The sequence below is a fragment of the Molothrus ater genome, chromosome 1, assembly GCF_012460135.2.
Source record: "Molothrus ater isolate BHLD 08-10-18 breed brown headed cowbird chromosome 1, BPBGC_Mater_1.1, whole genome shotgun sequence".
Classification (NCBI taxonomy): Eukaryota; Metazoa; Chordata; class Aves; order Passeriformes; family Icteridae; genus Molothrus; species Molothrus ater.
The window spans coordinates 2,655,787-2,669,255 of record NC_050478.2 but is presented as its reverse complement, the minus strand read 5'-3'; the positions used below and the strand labels follow the sequence as shown (position 1 = coordinate 2,669,255).

The following is a 13,469-nucleotide window of genomic DNA, read 5'->3' as shown; positions in this document are numbered from 1 at the left end:
AGGTGAGAAAAGAAATAAACTGGAGGTAAAGCCAGGAAGGTTATTCAATCATTATACTGTAACGACCTAACAAATAAATTTACTCTAGAAGAGGTTAAAAAATAACCTAGATAAATTAAATTACCTAAAATTAATAACCTATATGGATATCTCATAGGACTAAAATGAATATAAATTTATTCCTGGAAATTAACTGGGGCATAGAAAATAAACAATAAATCTGGCATCATATTAATGTGGAATGAAATAATTGAGTCACCAATTGCCTCAAAGCAAAAAAATTCAAACCCTACCAATATCGGGATGGGATGGGAAGGGAAGGGCACTGCTGAGACATTCTTTCCCCAGCACTACTGAAACTCAGTCCCACAGGTTCAAAGTTGTGGGAGGAAGAAGAGGGACATGAGTTCATTCATTCACCTTTCCCTTCCCCAGAAAACCAGAGTGCAAAATACAACCAGAGCAGCCCGAAGGAGCCGTCTCAGATGTCCCCTGCCACCACGGGAGGTCATGTGTCAGAGGGTGCCTGGCAGCGGAGCTCAGGGCACTGCAGTGACAAATGGCAAGTGCATTTCTGGCTGGTTTGGGCAGGAGGCCCAGGCAGTGACACAGTGGCCATGGCTTGGCACAGTGGCCCCTCAGCAGCCACGTGATGCCCACGTGCCACTCACAGCTGATCTGCTCCTCAGATGATTCCCTGTGGCTGATGAAAGGTGGTGGTGATGGAAGGTAAAATGTTGATACAGCATTGTGAGGCTCATCCCACAAGGATGGGAGGTACCAAAGGTGATTCACCAGGAATCGAGCTGTAAACAGCAGACTTTAAATCACAGCTTGTCAGGGCAGACTGACATTATTATTATTATTACTAATTTTATTATATTTTACGTTGTTTTATTATGCCATTATTATGTTATTTTTACTATGTTTTATGTTGTTTTATTATGCCATTATTATACTATTTAATTATGTTTTTATATTGGTTTATTATGTCATTATTATGCTATTTTTATTATGGTTTTATGATGTTTTGTTATGTCATTATCATTATGTTATTTTAAATAATAACATTGATCACACATTTGATAGGCACACCACAGTGAAAGCCACATGGAAACATCCATCAAGTAATTCAAGTAAATGTGGGCAGAACTGTCAGCATGAAAAATGATGCTAAAGAGGCAGAGCAAGAGAGGAAAAAAAAAATCAAAATCAAGAGCAGGTGCCAGTTGTAGACAGAAAATGTTGTTGGAGAGTTTTTGTTTTTCCCTCACTTTTGGTGACAGTCTCACAACAGGCTGGACTGGCCATGGGTTAGACTTTGTGCTCTGAACCTCAGCAGACATCTGATGATCCATGTGAGGAGCACTCTGGGGATAGACTGGGGGTTTTAGGCAAAACCTGATCCCCTTCAAGGCAGAGACAGCTTTGCTCTAGCTCATAAAATCTTGCACAGACAGGAAGGTTTGCAAGAAGGAGGCTTAATGCTGTTGGTTTCAGGGTAGAGGTAGAGACTGCCATGAAAGGAAGGACAGCCAAAAGAGTAGGGCAGCTGTAAAACAGTGCTGATTCAAGAAATATCAAAATAAAGTGCCACCTTGTTGTTTTTTCTACACATCTGAACACCTTGTAAACAGGATGTGCCCTGGAAAGGTCTTTTCTCTTATCCACCACAGTATGGACAGAAAATTAGCAAAAAAATCCTCAAACAAATAGTAAAAGTAAAAAAAAAAAAAATTTAAAAAAAGCCAAACAAACAAAAAACAAACAAACAAAAAAAAAAAACCCAAATCCCACAATACCAAGATGATCTTGTACAATCAGAACTGAAGTCTCTCTTCAGTGACTTGTCTGATGTCACACAGCAAGTGTGGGACAGACATGGGATCCTGTGTCATGTCCTGCCCCTGGGGCTGGATTTCTTCATCTCAAGAGCACTTTTCCCCTATCTACCATTCAGCCTCACCAAATTACACCAAATCCCCTGGAATATCAAGATGCCAACTGGAGTGAAAGCACAGCTCTCAGCACCTGGCCAGTTGCTGTATTTGCTCCCCAGTTCTGCTGTGGGACACATTATCAAGGCTGGATGTTGTTGATGGGCAATTACCCAATTCCCTCTGCAGTCTCCCTTTGGGTCCTTGATGGCTCCACTGGTTTAGGGCAGGAACATCATCAGTGCAGAGCAGCCCAGGCAGTCACTCACCTTTCACTGAGAGCTGATAAACCATTTTATCCCCTTCACAGACACACTCATAGACTCCAGCATCCTCCTCAGCAGTGCTGCAGATTTTCAGGATGCGCCTCTTCCCCACAGTTTGGAACTCGTATTTTTCACTGGCCTTGAGCTCCTTCCCATCTTTCATCCACTTCACAGTGGCCTCTGTGTCTGAAAGCTCAGCCTGGAGTTTGGCTTCCTCCCTCAGCCGAGCTGAGACTTTTTCTACGTCTTTGGTCTTGTTGGTGAATCTCACTGCAGCTCCTGCCAGGACAAGAGGCTTTGTTATCTCGAGTTATTTCATGATAACTTATCCCTGATACAGGCTGCTGTAGACTGTGAGGTCTCTGAAGGTGTTAGATCCTGTTCCTGCCCTCACACTCTGTTGGAGCCCTGGCTGCTGAGAATTTCAGATTTCTGTGCTGCCAGGCACTGACCCCCAAGAGAACACTGCACTGACCTGAGGCCCTGGAGAAGCTTCCAAAATGGAATGACAGAACTGGGATTGTGGGTGTGGAGTTTGGATAGAAGTGTGTGATAGCACAGAGTGGGAAACTCAGAGTTTAAGGGTTTAGAATACAGGAATGGATATAAAGCAAGATGGAGATTTTGGGGTGGAGGCTGATCCTTCTTCTTCCCCTTCTTCTCCATGGGTTTGGGTGGTTCTGTGTAATTGGATGAAAAAGTCCCCATTGGGGACTTTTAACCCAATAACCCATTGGTTATTGGGTTAAAAGTAAAAATAATTTCGGTGTCATTTGCTAATTGGACAGTTGATCCTTCAAAGGCCTCGTAGAGAGAGAGATGGGCTCCATTTTTAGCTTGTTGGAGTGAAGTGCTGCAGAACTCAGGGTTTGTGAGACTGTAACAACACTCATGTCAATACTGTGCATTCTTTCTCAGTTCAGAAAACTTGATCTGTTTTTACTGTCAGAGTTACTAAGAAAAAAAACCCAACACATTTTTTCTACTGATAAATAATACTCCAAACATGATTCTGCAGAGATCTTCTCCCAAGCCAAACATATCCTTCCAGAATAAATAATTCATTATTAATTGATTATGTTTTGCCTTGTAATGTGGTAGGTACAGATGTTACTGTCATTTCATAGAGGAAACTTTGGTCTTAAATCAAGCTCCAGCATACTAACTTTATATCCCACACATGATGGACTAAAAAACCTACAAGAAAAGCTTTGTTAGTAATGAATGCTCTTTTACTTTTGAAAGATTATTACAGTCAAAGAGAATGGTCAAAGCTAGAGCTGAAATTACAACTTTAAGGTGAATTAGTGGCAGAGTTGGTGACAGAGTGCACTGAGAGATGGTTGTGAATGACATCAATTTGACAGAAATTCATGAGCTGATGTGAAGCAATCTAGTTCAGATAGCACCAGCTGGCCAGATGAGCTCACTCTGAGCTGTGAGGTCATTACCAGGACACACATTAATCCTATGACACAATTTCAGAGGCTTCCCACAGACAAGGGAGAGCCTCCTGCCCCAGTTTTAATGTTCAATTCCCAGCAACCACCCCTGAGTGGGAGAAGAATGGATGACAATAAATGACAATGACAATAAATACCTCTCACTCTCATCTTGGTGCTGGTCTCAATGTCATTGGCAACAAATTTCACTTCTGCCCCATCATCTTTCCTGGTGACATTTTTTATGACCAGGGTGTGAGTGGTTTGGGTTCTGTTGATGATGTAGGTCTCACTTTGCTGTAGGACTTTGCCATTCAGGTACCAAGTGCCAGAACATGTCTTGGTCAGGTCAACAGTGAACGGGGCATCCCCTCCAGGTGCAACTTCAGCTGTTGTCAGGGGGTTCTTCACAGCCAGGACGGGTTCTAGGGAAGAACAACACACACCTCTGAGAACAACACTGTCACGGAGGATAACTCATCTTAGGAACCAAATTGTCAGGGTAAAACGTGAAAATTAATTAATGCAGCTTTATAAAATTCTCATGCACTGAAAGAAAGGCATGGTTGGTCTAAAGGATTTGTTTCCTTCAGCTGCAGGTAATTGACCTCTGGAGTGGTGTTTTTGCAGGTCTAGAAAAACAGGCATATTTAACTGATATTTTTTTAATTCCTAAAATGCATAAAGGCCTAGGCCAGAAACACCTAAGTCCCCTACAAGTGTGTTGTTTATTGAACAGCCAATATTACTCTTAGATTTGAGATGGAGGGACTGCTAGATATCCCTATGAGTCAGTTCTAAATATTCTAGGACAATTCAGGTGTGTTCAGACACTGAGGGACAAGGATGACACAAGCACAACACACAGCATGATCAAAGTTTGTGTGGGTCTTCAATATCTGTACAGATATTTTCTAGTGCAGTGATTCAAAGGAAGAAGAAATCCCCTTGCACCCAATGATTCTATAGGCACTCTGGCACCCTAGAAATAAAGCAAAACCCCCGGATTTCTCCTAGAAACTCTTAGATTAAAAAGAGACTGGCTAGAACTTGGTTTTCATGATGGTATGATCACCCATAAATATTCTCTAGGTGCAAGATCAATATCTCACATCTATATATTGAAAATTGTACCGTAAGGCCATCTCAATTTTTATTTTCACTGCAGGTGCAGAAGAAGCATTTACAGGTTTAAGGTCCAGAGCAGGGAGCTCTGCCTCCCCCACAGCCTGATGTGGGATATTGGAACATGAACACACCCACAGCTCCGCCACAGAAACCCAGCCACCCTCACTGGGGTGGGTTTGGGCTTTTTCCTTCTGCCCTTTGCTCAAGGTCAGCGGTTGGCACGAAGCAGGAGAACCAGCAGTGAAGGCAAAGAGGATTTGCTGGGCTATTTCTCCATCCTCAAAGCCACAGGAAATGTTTTCAAAGCACCCAGGTGTCCGACCACCCCGTTTAGTGCCGGTTTCGTGCTCACCGAGGTGCAAGCTCCCAGGGAACTCCAGGTAGGGGCTCTGTCCGTAGGCATTGACAGCAGACACTCTGAACTGGTAGTCAGCCTCTTCTGGCAGGTTGCTGACCGTGAGCTCGGGGCTGGGCACGTGGGACTCGTGGCACCTCACCCAGGTGAAGCCGGTGAGTTTCTTGCGCTCCACGATGTAGCCGTCCACCGGGATGGGCCGCTCCATCCTCGGAGGGGACCACGCCAGGGTCACTGAGGTTTCTGTTTTATTTTTCACCACAGGGTCAGCTGGGGGTTGGGTGGGAGGTTTTTTGGGAGCTGTGCAAGGGAAGGAAACAAAACAAAGCAGAGCAGTGTGTTACATCAGAGGGGAAAAGCCAAAATCGCTTACACTGGGCTAAAAGTTCATCTTGCTTAATAAACCTCAATAAAACATTGATGTGAGATGGAAAAGAAAGAGAATGGATGGAAGATGCTTAGAGGCTGTTTTAAACAAAGATCACAGAATCATTATCATTCCAGATCAAGCTCAAACTTTGATGTCCAATACTTGTATTGCACAGCTAAACATATGTGATTTCTACACTGTCACAGACATATTTTATGAAAAATCCTTTCCTTAGGATTTTTTCTCCTCAGAAGCTGAGAGGCTTCAGGAACAAAATGTAAACAATGGTTATCTGCTGCTGTGGAATGCAACAGGTGCATCTGGGATTGGTCTCATAGAGCTGTTTCTAATTCATGGCCAATCACAGTGAGGTGACTCGGACTCTCTGTCCCAGACACAAGCCTTTGTTATCATTCCTTTTTTTTCTATTCTTAGCTAGCCTTCTGATGAAATCCTTTCTTCCATTCTTTTAGTATAGTTTTAATATAATTTACATCATAAAATAATAAATCAGCCTTCTGAAACATGGAGTCAGATCCTTGTCTCTTCCCTCATCCTCAGACCCCTGTGAGCATGGTCACACTACACAATGTTAAAACTGTCCTCACAATCAGAGAGTCTTCAACAAACATTTTGTAGGTTTAAATCTTCAGTGCTGGATATAGACCCACATTTCTGCCCTTCATAGCTCCTGGCAAAGCAGACTAACACTCAGCTTCTTATTTTCACTCAGATGATGGGTAAAACCATCAGCAAAGGTTGTTCAAATCTTTTAAAAGTTATGGAGAGCCTGGCTAGTTACACAGGCTTGGATGCTCCCTGCAGCCCCTTCATCTGGGTGTCTGTCCTGCTCCTGAATTTTGTGCTATCTCCCCCCCCCAGAAGCCATAACTTTATCTCCCAAGAGTGATATTGTTTGGGATCTTTGTTTTACTAATTTATGCAGAACCAGCTTCTGGGACTGGGGAATTAACTTCAAAAGGAAACAACAAAGATGTGTCCCCACCATGAGAACCTGCAATTGAGGAGATGTGCCTATTTTATGCTACCTGAGGCTACAAACATATTCCTGCAGGTATTTGCATAATGAATATTTATTTTCACTCTTTAATTCCTCTTGAACCCTTTAGAGAAGGCTCAAGTCCCATCAGGATTATTCACTATGTGCTGCCACTTATATGGTCAAGAGGAATTACCTGATGTGCTCTGGTTACACCTCTACTGACGTGGCCCAGGCTTAATTTCATTTAATTTTGGCTATCTGAAAGGTGTCAGGGTTAAGTCAGTCAACCAGACTCCAGCTGTGATCCCATGAGCAGCACACTCAGGAGCAATTAATCCAGCTTAAAGAAGGTGTGGGAGGGGGGGTGAAACAATCACACAGTGGACATACTCAAGAATTCCTGACTGTAGATGGAGTCTGTTGATGGATCTAAACTAAAAACTGAGCTCTGGGACAACTGATCTCCTTCCTGCCTCAGTTTCCCCATCTTTAAAATGGGCTTGGTTTTGCATTATTTGCATTATTTGTCATCTTGCATTAACAAAGCAAGATGACAAATAATACACAAACATGGCCTGCGTATTATAAAAGATATCAGAACCACCACCAATCTCACCCAGCTAATTGAAAAAGATGTGGACACAGCACAGAGGATTCTCCAGGCAGTAAATCCGATATGCACAAAGTGTAAAAATAGGAAATCTCAAGGCGATATGCTTTTCCTTCCTTACAGAAATAGACACAGAAGTGGTTTGGGGTGCACAGTTACCAGCCTGTCAGTAACTGCTGGTCACAGATAGATGTCAAAGGTCCCATTAGGGTAACATTAAGCTGAACACTAAGCCCTGGAATGGGATCTCTTGACCTTGCCATCAGAAATGGTAATGCAATGTTTTCTTCAGCAATACCTGTTTGTGGTAAGGCAGTTTCTTATAATTTCTATTCCATGAATCAATCCTTTCTTCATAAGTTAAACAGCAGGGTCTGAAATCAAACTGAACTTTATTGTCCCCATTGCATAGGTGCTTGTTTGATGGTACAAGTTTACAAATACCTTAGAAACTGTCACAAAACCAAACGTGACACTTTCCTCATTTTCATTAGTTCAATGGCTTCAGAATGCCCTAACCAAGTTTAGATAACCAAACAGTTACATATCTGTTAAATAAAAGATTCCTTTTTGCCACTGACTGATTGCAGTGGTGAGAGAAAAGAAGAATTACTCTCCCCACATTGTGACTGGAGCGGGTGATTTGTTCATATATGATCCAGAACTGCAATAGAACCAGAAATCATATGTATTTTTGTCTTAAATAAAGCAGATTTCAGCTGGGAAATGCAGTGCCATCAAAATAATGCCAAATAAAATTAGGCAACTTCACCAAAATTTCATTTCAGGTCCAGTCTTGATGATGTTGCACCTACTGCTACTGCTCTGCCAAGTAAGATAAGTTTGTGCCACGGTCTTTGCCCAATGCTGCTTTCACCCAGAGAAACCATGGATGCTCCACCCCTGGAAGTGGTGGAAGCTGGGGGTGGAGCATCCATTTGAAGGCCAGGCGGGACAAGGCCCTGACAATCTTGGTTTGATGGAAAGTGTCCCTGCCCATGGCATGGGGTGGAATGAGGTGATCCCAATCCAACCCAATCCACTCCATGACTCTATAGATATTCTCTCTGTTTGGGTCCCTCCAAACACCTCACAACACTCACACACAGGCTGTTGTGTTTTTGTGGCAGACATAAAACCTTCATCTGGTTTTGGACACCAAAGTTACCACTGTGGCACTCGAAACAACAACGGTGCCATGGGAAGACACAACACCAAGGCCAAACTAAAGAGGAGCTTACTGGTCACAGTGAACTGGGTGGAAGTCCTGTTTGGATCCCTCCAAACATCTCACAACACTCACAGAGAGGCTGTTGCCTTTTTGTGGCAGACATCAAACCTTCAGCTGATTTTGGACACCAAAACTACCATGGTGTCACTCAAAACAACAACAGCGCCATGGGAAGACACAACACCAAGGCCAAACTAAAGAGGAGCTTACTGGTCACAGTGAACTGGGTGGAAGTCCTGCTTTCATCAGCCTGGAAGGCAATCTCCCCAGCATCTTCCACCTTGCACTCCCGGATGGTCATGGTGTGCTGTTTGCCAGAGCGCGTGATGGAGATGCGGTCGCTGGGTTTCACTTCCTCTCTGTTCTTCAGCCACCTGACGTTCTGGCAGTCGTTGTCCAGCTCCACGCAGAAGGTGGCTGTGTCCTTGATGAAGACAGCAGTTTTCCGTGGCAGTTTTTTAATGATGTTCCCTTCAGATAACAAAATAATCACAGTCAGCAAACGACAGATATTAAACGCTTTGGACTATCCAGACTGAAACAGGACTAGCCCACACCCAGTCAAAATATTGTAGACACCATGCAGGCACCTGAAAATAAATTCCGAGGCTCTGAGTCACACAGAACAGATGACCCCAAGGACTCATTTTGGCCTTCAAAGAGAGAAAAGCAAATCTTATTTGACTGCAGTCACTCAGGTTTCTTGTCTACCAAGCAAAGCCAGATGCTGGTAAACATAAAATATATGTGGCCTTGCAAGAGAAAAGATTTTATAGCTTTTATTGTCCCCATATGCTGGGAATTCAAATTAAAACTTTTGCTGAAGTAGGTCAGTCTTAAGCCAGACAGGTCTCTCCTTTGCCTTTAGGATTTCACCTCCACCAAAGTCACATAACCATCATGGCAGATACAGAAGTTACCCGAATTAATGAGAAAGACACTGAAAATCTCAGGTTTCTTCTTAGTGCCAGCACAGAAATTCACATTGAATTAATTTACGTCCTTTCCAAGTGACTGTAATTATCATCACCTACTAGGACCAACTCAAAGCTGTAAGATGTGAATATTCATGGGAAAGATTGGAAAAACCACAAGGAGACCACCCCAAATGACCAACAGTGAGTGGCTCCAGCTCCAGAGCAGTCCCTGAGAGGTGAAAGAGGCTTTGCCCAGGCAGATCACCCAGAGCTGTTCAATAGATAGCATTGCTGAACTCCCTCATCAAGTAACAGATCAAGCACAGGCTTCACCACAAGATTCAAGACCTGATTCTCTGCTTATCGTCCTCCTTGACCTCTCCGCCCTCAGCACTGTCCTCATCCCACAGCTCTTTCCCTCTGGCCAAGCTCTCGCATTGTCCCCACCCCACCTTGCTCTCTCCAGTCCCCTCCCAGGGCAGGCACAAGGCTCCCCCAGGAAGGCTCTGCCTCCTCTCCCTCCAGAAAGCTCCACCTGGCTCAGTCACTCTCTTTTGGATGGAACATACCATTACAGCACAAACAAGTGAAAAAAATGCCAGCTGTCTTACTGGGAGCAAACACACAGGGGTGGGCTGGTCCAGACCTAACAGAAGGTGCAACAAAAAGATGTCAGTCTGAGCTCTCCCATGCCTCTGGGCTAAATTTTCCCTTCTGCATCCACCTCTGTGCACTCTCAGCTTTTTACTGGTGGTACAAAAAGGAATTGGCACAAGGATGCACATCACCCAGCTTTCATGTAGCAATCTAGATATGAGGAACTCCTTCTGGTTTCACTGGGAGTATACTCAGGCCTCAAACAAGTCAGGACAAGATGAATCCTGTAGCTGTGGCAGCCTCCAGTGCCTGCAGCTCTGGGGTTTGTGTCTACTCACTGAGAGACAGCCACACCATACCCAACTACACCAACTCCCACTCCAGCCTGAACCACCAGACTCAGAAGACCTGGACATGGCCATGCTTTGTCCTTCCCTGTCAGAACCCAGGACATCCCTCTGGCTGTCCTGGAGTGCCAGGGCCCCTGCCAGGGGACTCAGAGACCCTGGCACAGAGCCCAAGAAGCCCCTGTGGTTTTGATTATGACCCATGGAGCAAGTTACCAACCTTAGATGAAGATCTACAAGCCACAACAGTTTAAGTAGAATGATAGTGAATTTATCACAGGGTGAAAAATAGATTTTTGGGGGTTTTAGAATGGGGGTTCAGGGGGCAAGATGGAGGAATCTGGGTGTGTCCAGCCTTTCTTCTTCTTCTTGGCCTTCATCTTCTGGGTGATGTTGGCACTTTTAGATTGGTTTAGAGTAGAAGCTCACTGTCTAAGATAGGTGATAGGTATTGGAAAGTTAATTGTAAATATTGTACAGGTAGTTTTTAGTATAAAAAGATAACACAGCCCTGGGGCAGGCAGAGTGCCTCTGTGTGTCCTGCTGAGGAGACCTCAGCAGGCCAGGAGAAAGAATTTTATAGCTAAGGAACAATAAACAACCTTGAGACCGAGAACTGAAGAGCTCTGACTCCTTTGTGCACTGGGCTGGGAAAAGAGACTTTCTAACACATCTCAGGGTCACTCTGACCAGCGAGAGTCCCAAGACTTTCCTTGTCCCCTTCCTAAACTCCAGAGAGCAGCTCAGCTACCAGGGATCTGGAGCTGTGTTTTCCAATCTAAACCATGCTGGTGTTGACTGCAGCCTGCACCACACATCTGGCCACAAACCACAGCTGCTAAGCCCCCTTTCCACTGTGGTCAGCACCACTCCTGAACAAGAGTCACCATTCTGTTCACTGGACAAGATGGGTGTGACAGTGCCAGGGGACACATCTGATGCTTGGGGTCATATTAAGGTGATGCCTTAGGATTTAGCTTTTATATTTTTCAGATCCTGTACTGCTTTAGGGTATAACTCTAAACTCCATAGCCTGTCAGCTCCTTTTCTCCTGTTTTATTCAGACAAAACAATTCCTCTCTAGGCCTGAAACTCAGGGACACCTGACTGTCCCAGGCCCTGAGAGATGTAAGCAGTGAATTCCTCTTAAGCTGTGTCAAGGGAAATACAGGTTGGATAGCAGGAAAAGGTTTTCACAGAAAGGGTGATAAAGTTCTGGAATGGCTGCCCAGGGAGGTGGTGGAGTCCCTATGCCTGGGTGTGTTTAACAAAGCCTGGATGTGGCACTGGGTGCCAGGCTTTGGTTGAGCTGTTGGGGCTGGGTTGGACTCAACCTTGAAGGTCTCTTCCAACCTGGTCATTCTGGGAGCTGCAGAGAGAAAACTTGGAGTAAATTACTTCATTACCTGAAGCTGTAATTGGAGGATTAACCCCTGGAATGTAAATGGACCAAGCTTGTAGCTGTGTGAAAAACTCACGGCCATCATCCATCCTGGGTGTAGCCCCTCTCAGAGGTTTCTGACTGCCCAAGGTGAACCTACTGAAGGCCTTTAATAAATACCCACTTTTATTCTCTTAATCTTACCTAGACTCTGTTTCAGGAAGCCACTCCAAGGCATCAAAGAGAAGTCTACAGGGCCAGGCCACAGCTGGAGGGAGCTTCTTTCAGCACGGGTTCCCACTGTGTGACATTTTGTTCAACACAGCCGTCCCTGCTGCGTGGCCCTGTGTCCAGAGACACCCTGCCAGGAGCCCTAAGGACCACTGACCACATCTTCACACCACAAGGGACTCTGCTCCTCTTCAGTGCCCACACGGGCATGGCAAACCCTGCTCACAAGGTCAAACCCAGAGCCTCACGTGTGAATCCCACGCTTTTGGCCAATCTGAAATACCAAGAGCTGTTCTTACCTGTAGTAATGTGCCCTCCCCCCTCCCCTCTTTGACAGAGTGACAAAAGTGTCCTTTGTCCCCTTAAAAAGGAAAGAAGCCCAGAAGTTTCTCTTCTCAATTAGGTAAAAAGACATCTCATAGGGCCTGGGGGACTTCACCTCAAACTTCAGGATAGCTAATTGGACAGAAGCCAAAAAGGTCCTGCCTGGGCAATTTACTAGAAAAAGAAGAGAACAAAGAAACTAATCACTTTTGTGAGGTGTTGTACCAGGGGCAAGGAACTCTTGCACCTAGCTGGGTTTTTCTGTGAAGAGTTTTGTTATTTTGCTTTTTATTAAAAGCTTTTTGTTTCCAACACTACCACAGAAGCCATCCTGCTGATTTTATGCCTTCTAAGGTAGCTGAGCAATTTACTACAAGAAGAAGAGAACAAAGAAACTAATGGCTTTTCTGAGGTGTTTCACCAGGGGCAAGTAACTCTTGAACCTGGCTGGGCTTTTCTCTGTAAAGAGCTTTGTTATTTTGCCTTTTATTAAAACCTTTTTGTATCCAACACTATCACAGAAGCCATCCTGCTGATTTTATGCCTTCTACAGTACCTGAGCTATCTTGGGTGTGAAACAAACCTCCAAGAGCTTATGAGACTCGGCTTGAGGAGGCTCCTATTGCACTTACCTTGGACAGAGAGCTCTGCAATGGTCCTGCTCCCTTCCTTCATCTCACAGATGTAAACAGCATCATCATCCGTGGTGACGTTCTGCACGGTGAGGCGGCGGTAGGTGCCCTCCTCCTCGATGTTGTACTTCTTGCTCTGCTGCAGCTTGGTCTCCTCCTTGAACCAAGCTGTCTCTGTCCCAGCCACGGGCACTTCGCACTGGAACGTGGCAGATTCCTTCTCCCTCACCTCGAGGTCCTTCAGCTTTGCCTTGAAGGGTATGGTGGGTTCTTAAGAGGGTAAAAAAGAGGAAGGAGAATGAGAGATGAGAACAGGTTTAGATGGGAATTTTGGAAGAAATTCTTCTCTGTTAGGGTGGTGAGGCCCTAACACACATTGTCCAGAGGAGCTGTGTTGTGGTGTTGTGGGTTTGAGGATGAAGTGAGAGATGAGAATTGACTCTAAGTTTTTAGAAGGCTGATTATTATATTATACCATATTATAATATATTATACCATATTATATTTAATTATATGATATGATATGATATTATATGATAGGTGTGGTGTGTTATACTATATGAAATTATATTAGACTATACTATATGAAATTATACTATACAAAATTATACTGTATGAAATTATACTATACTACATGAAGTTATATAATATGAAACTATACTATATTATATGAAATTATATTATATGAAATTATACTA

General features: G+C 44.2%; 1 protein-coding gene across 1 annotated transcript in view; it reads right to left on the bottom strand.

Moving 5' to 3' along the window:
* Window positions 1-13,469, bottom strand: part of OBSCN (obscurin, cytoskeletal calmodulin and titin-interacting RhoGEF) — a 159,842-nt gene that overhangs the window by 127,862 nt on the left and 18,511 nt on the right. Inside the window, 5 exon segments of the mRNA XM_054514079.1 lie at window positions 2,207-2,482; window positions 3,804-4,070; window positions 5,126-5,428; window positions 8,553-8,813; window positions 12,772-13,041. Coding sequence (XP_054370054.1) covers window positions 2,207-2,482; window positions 3,804-4,070; window positions 5,126-5,428; window positions 8,553-8,813; window positions 12,772-13,041 — 1,377 coding nt within the window.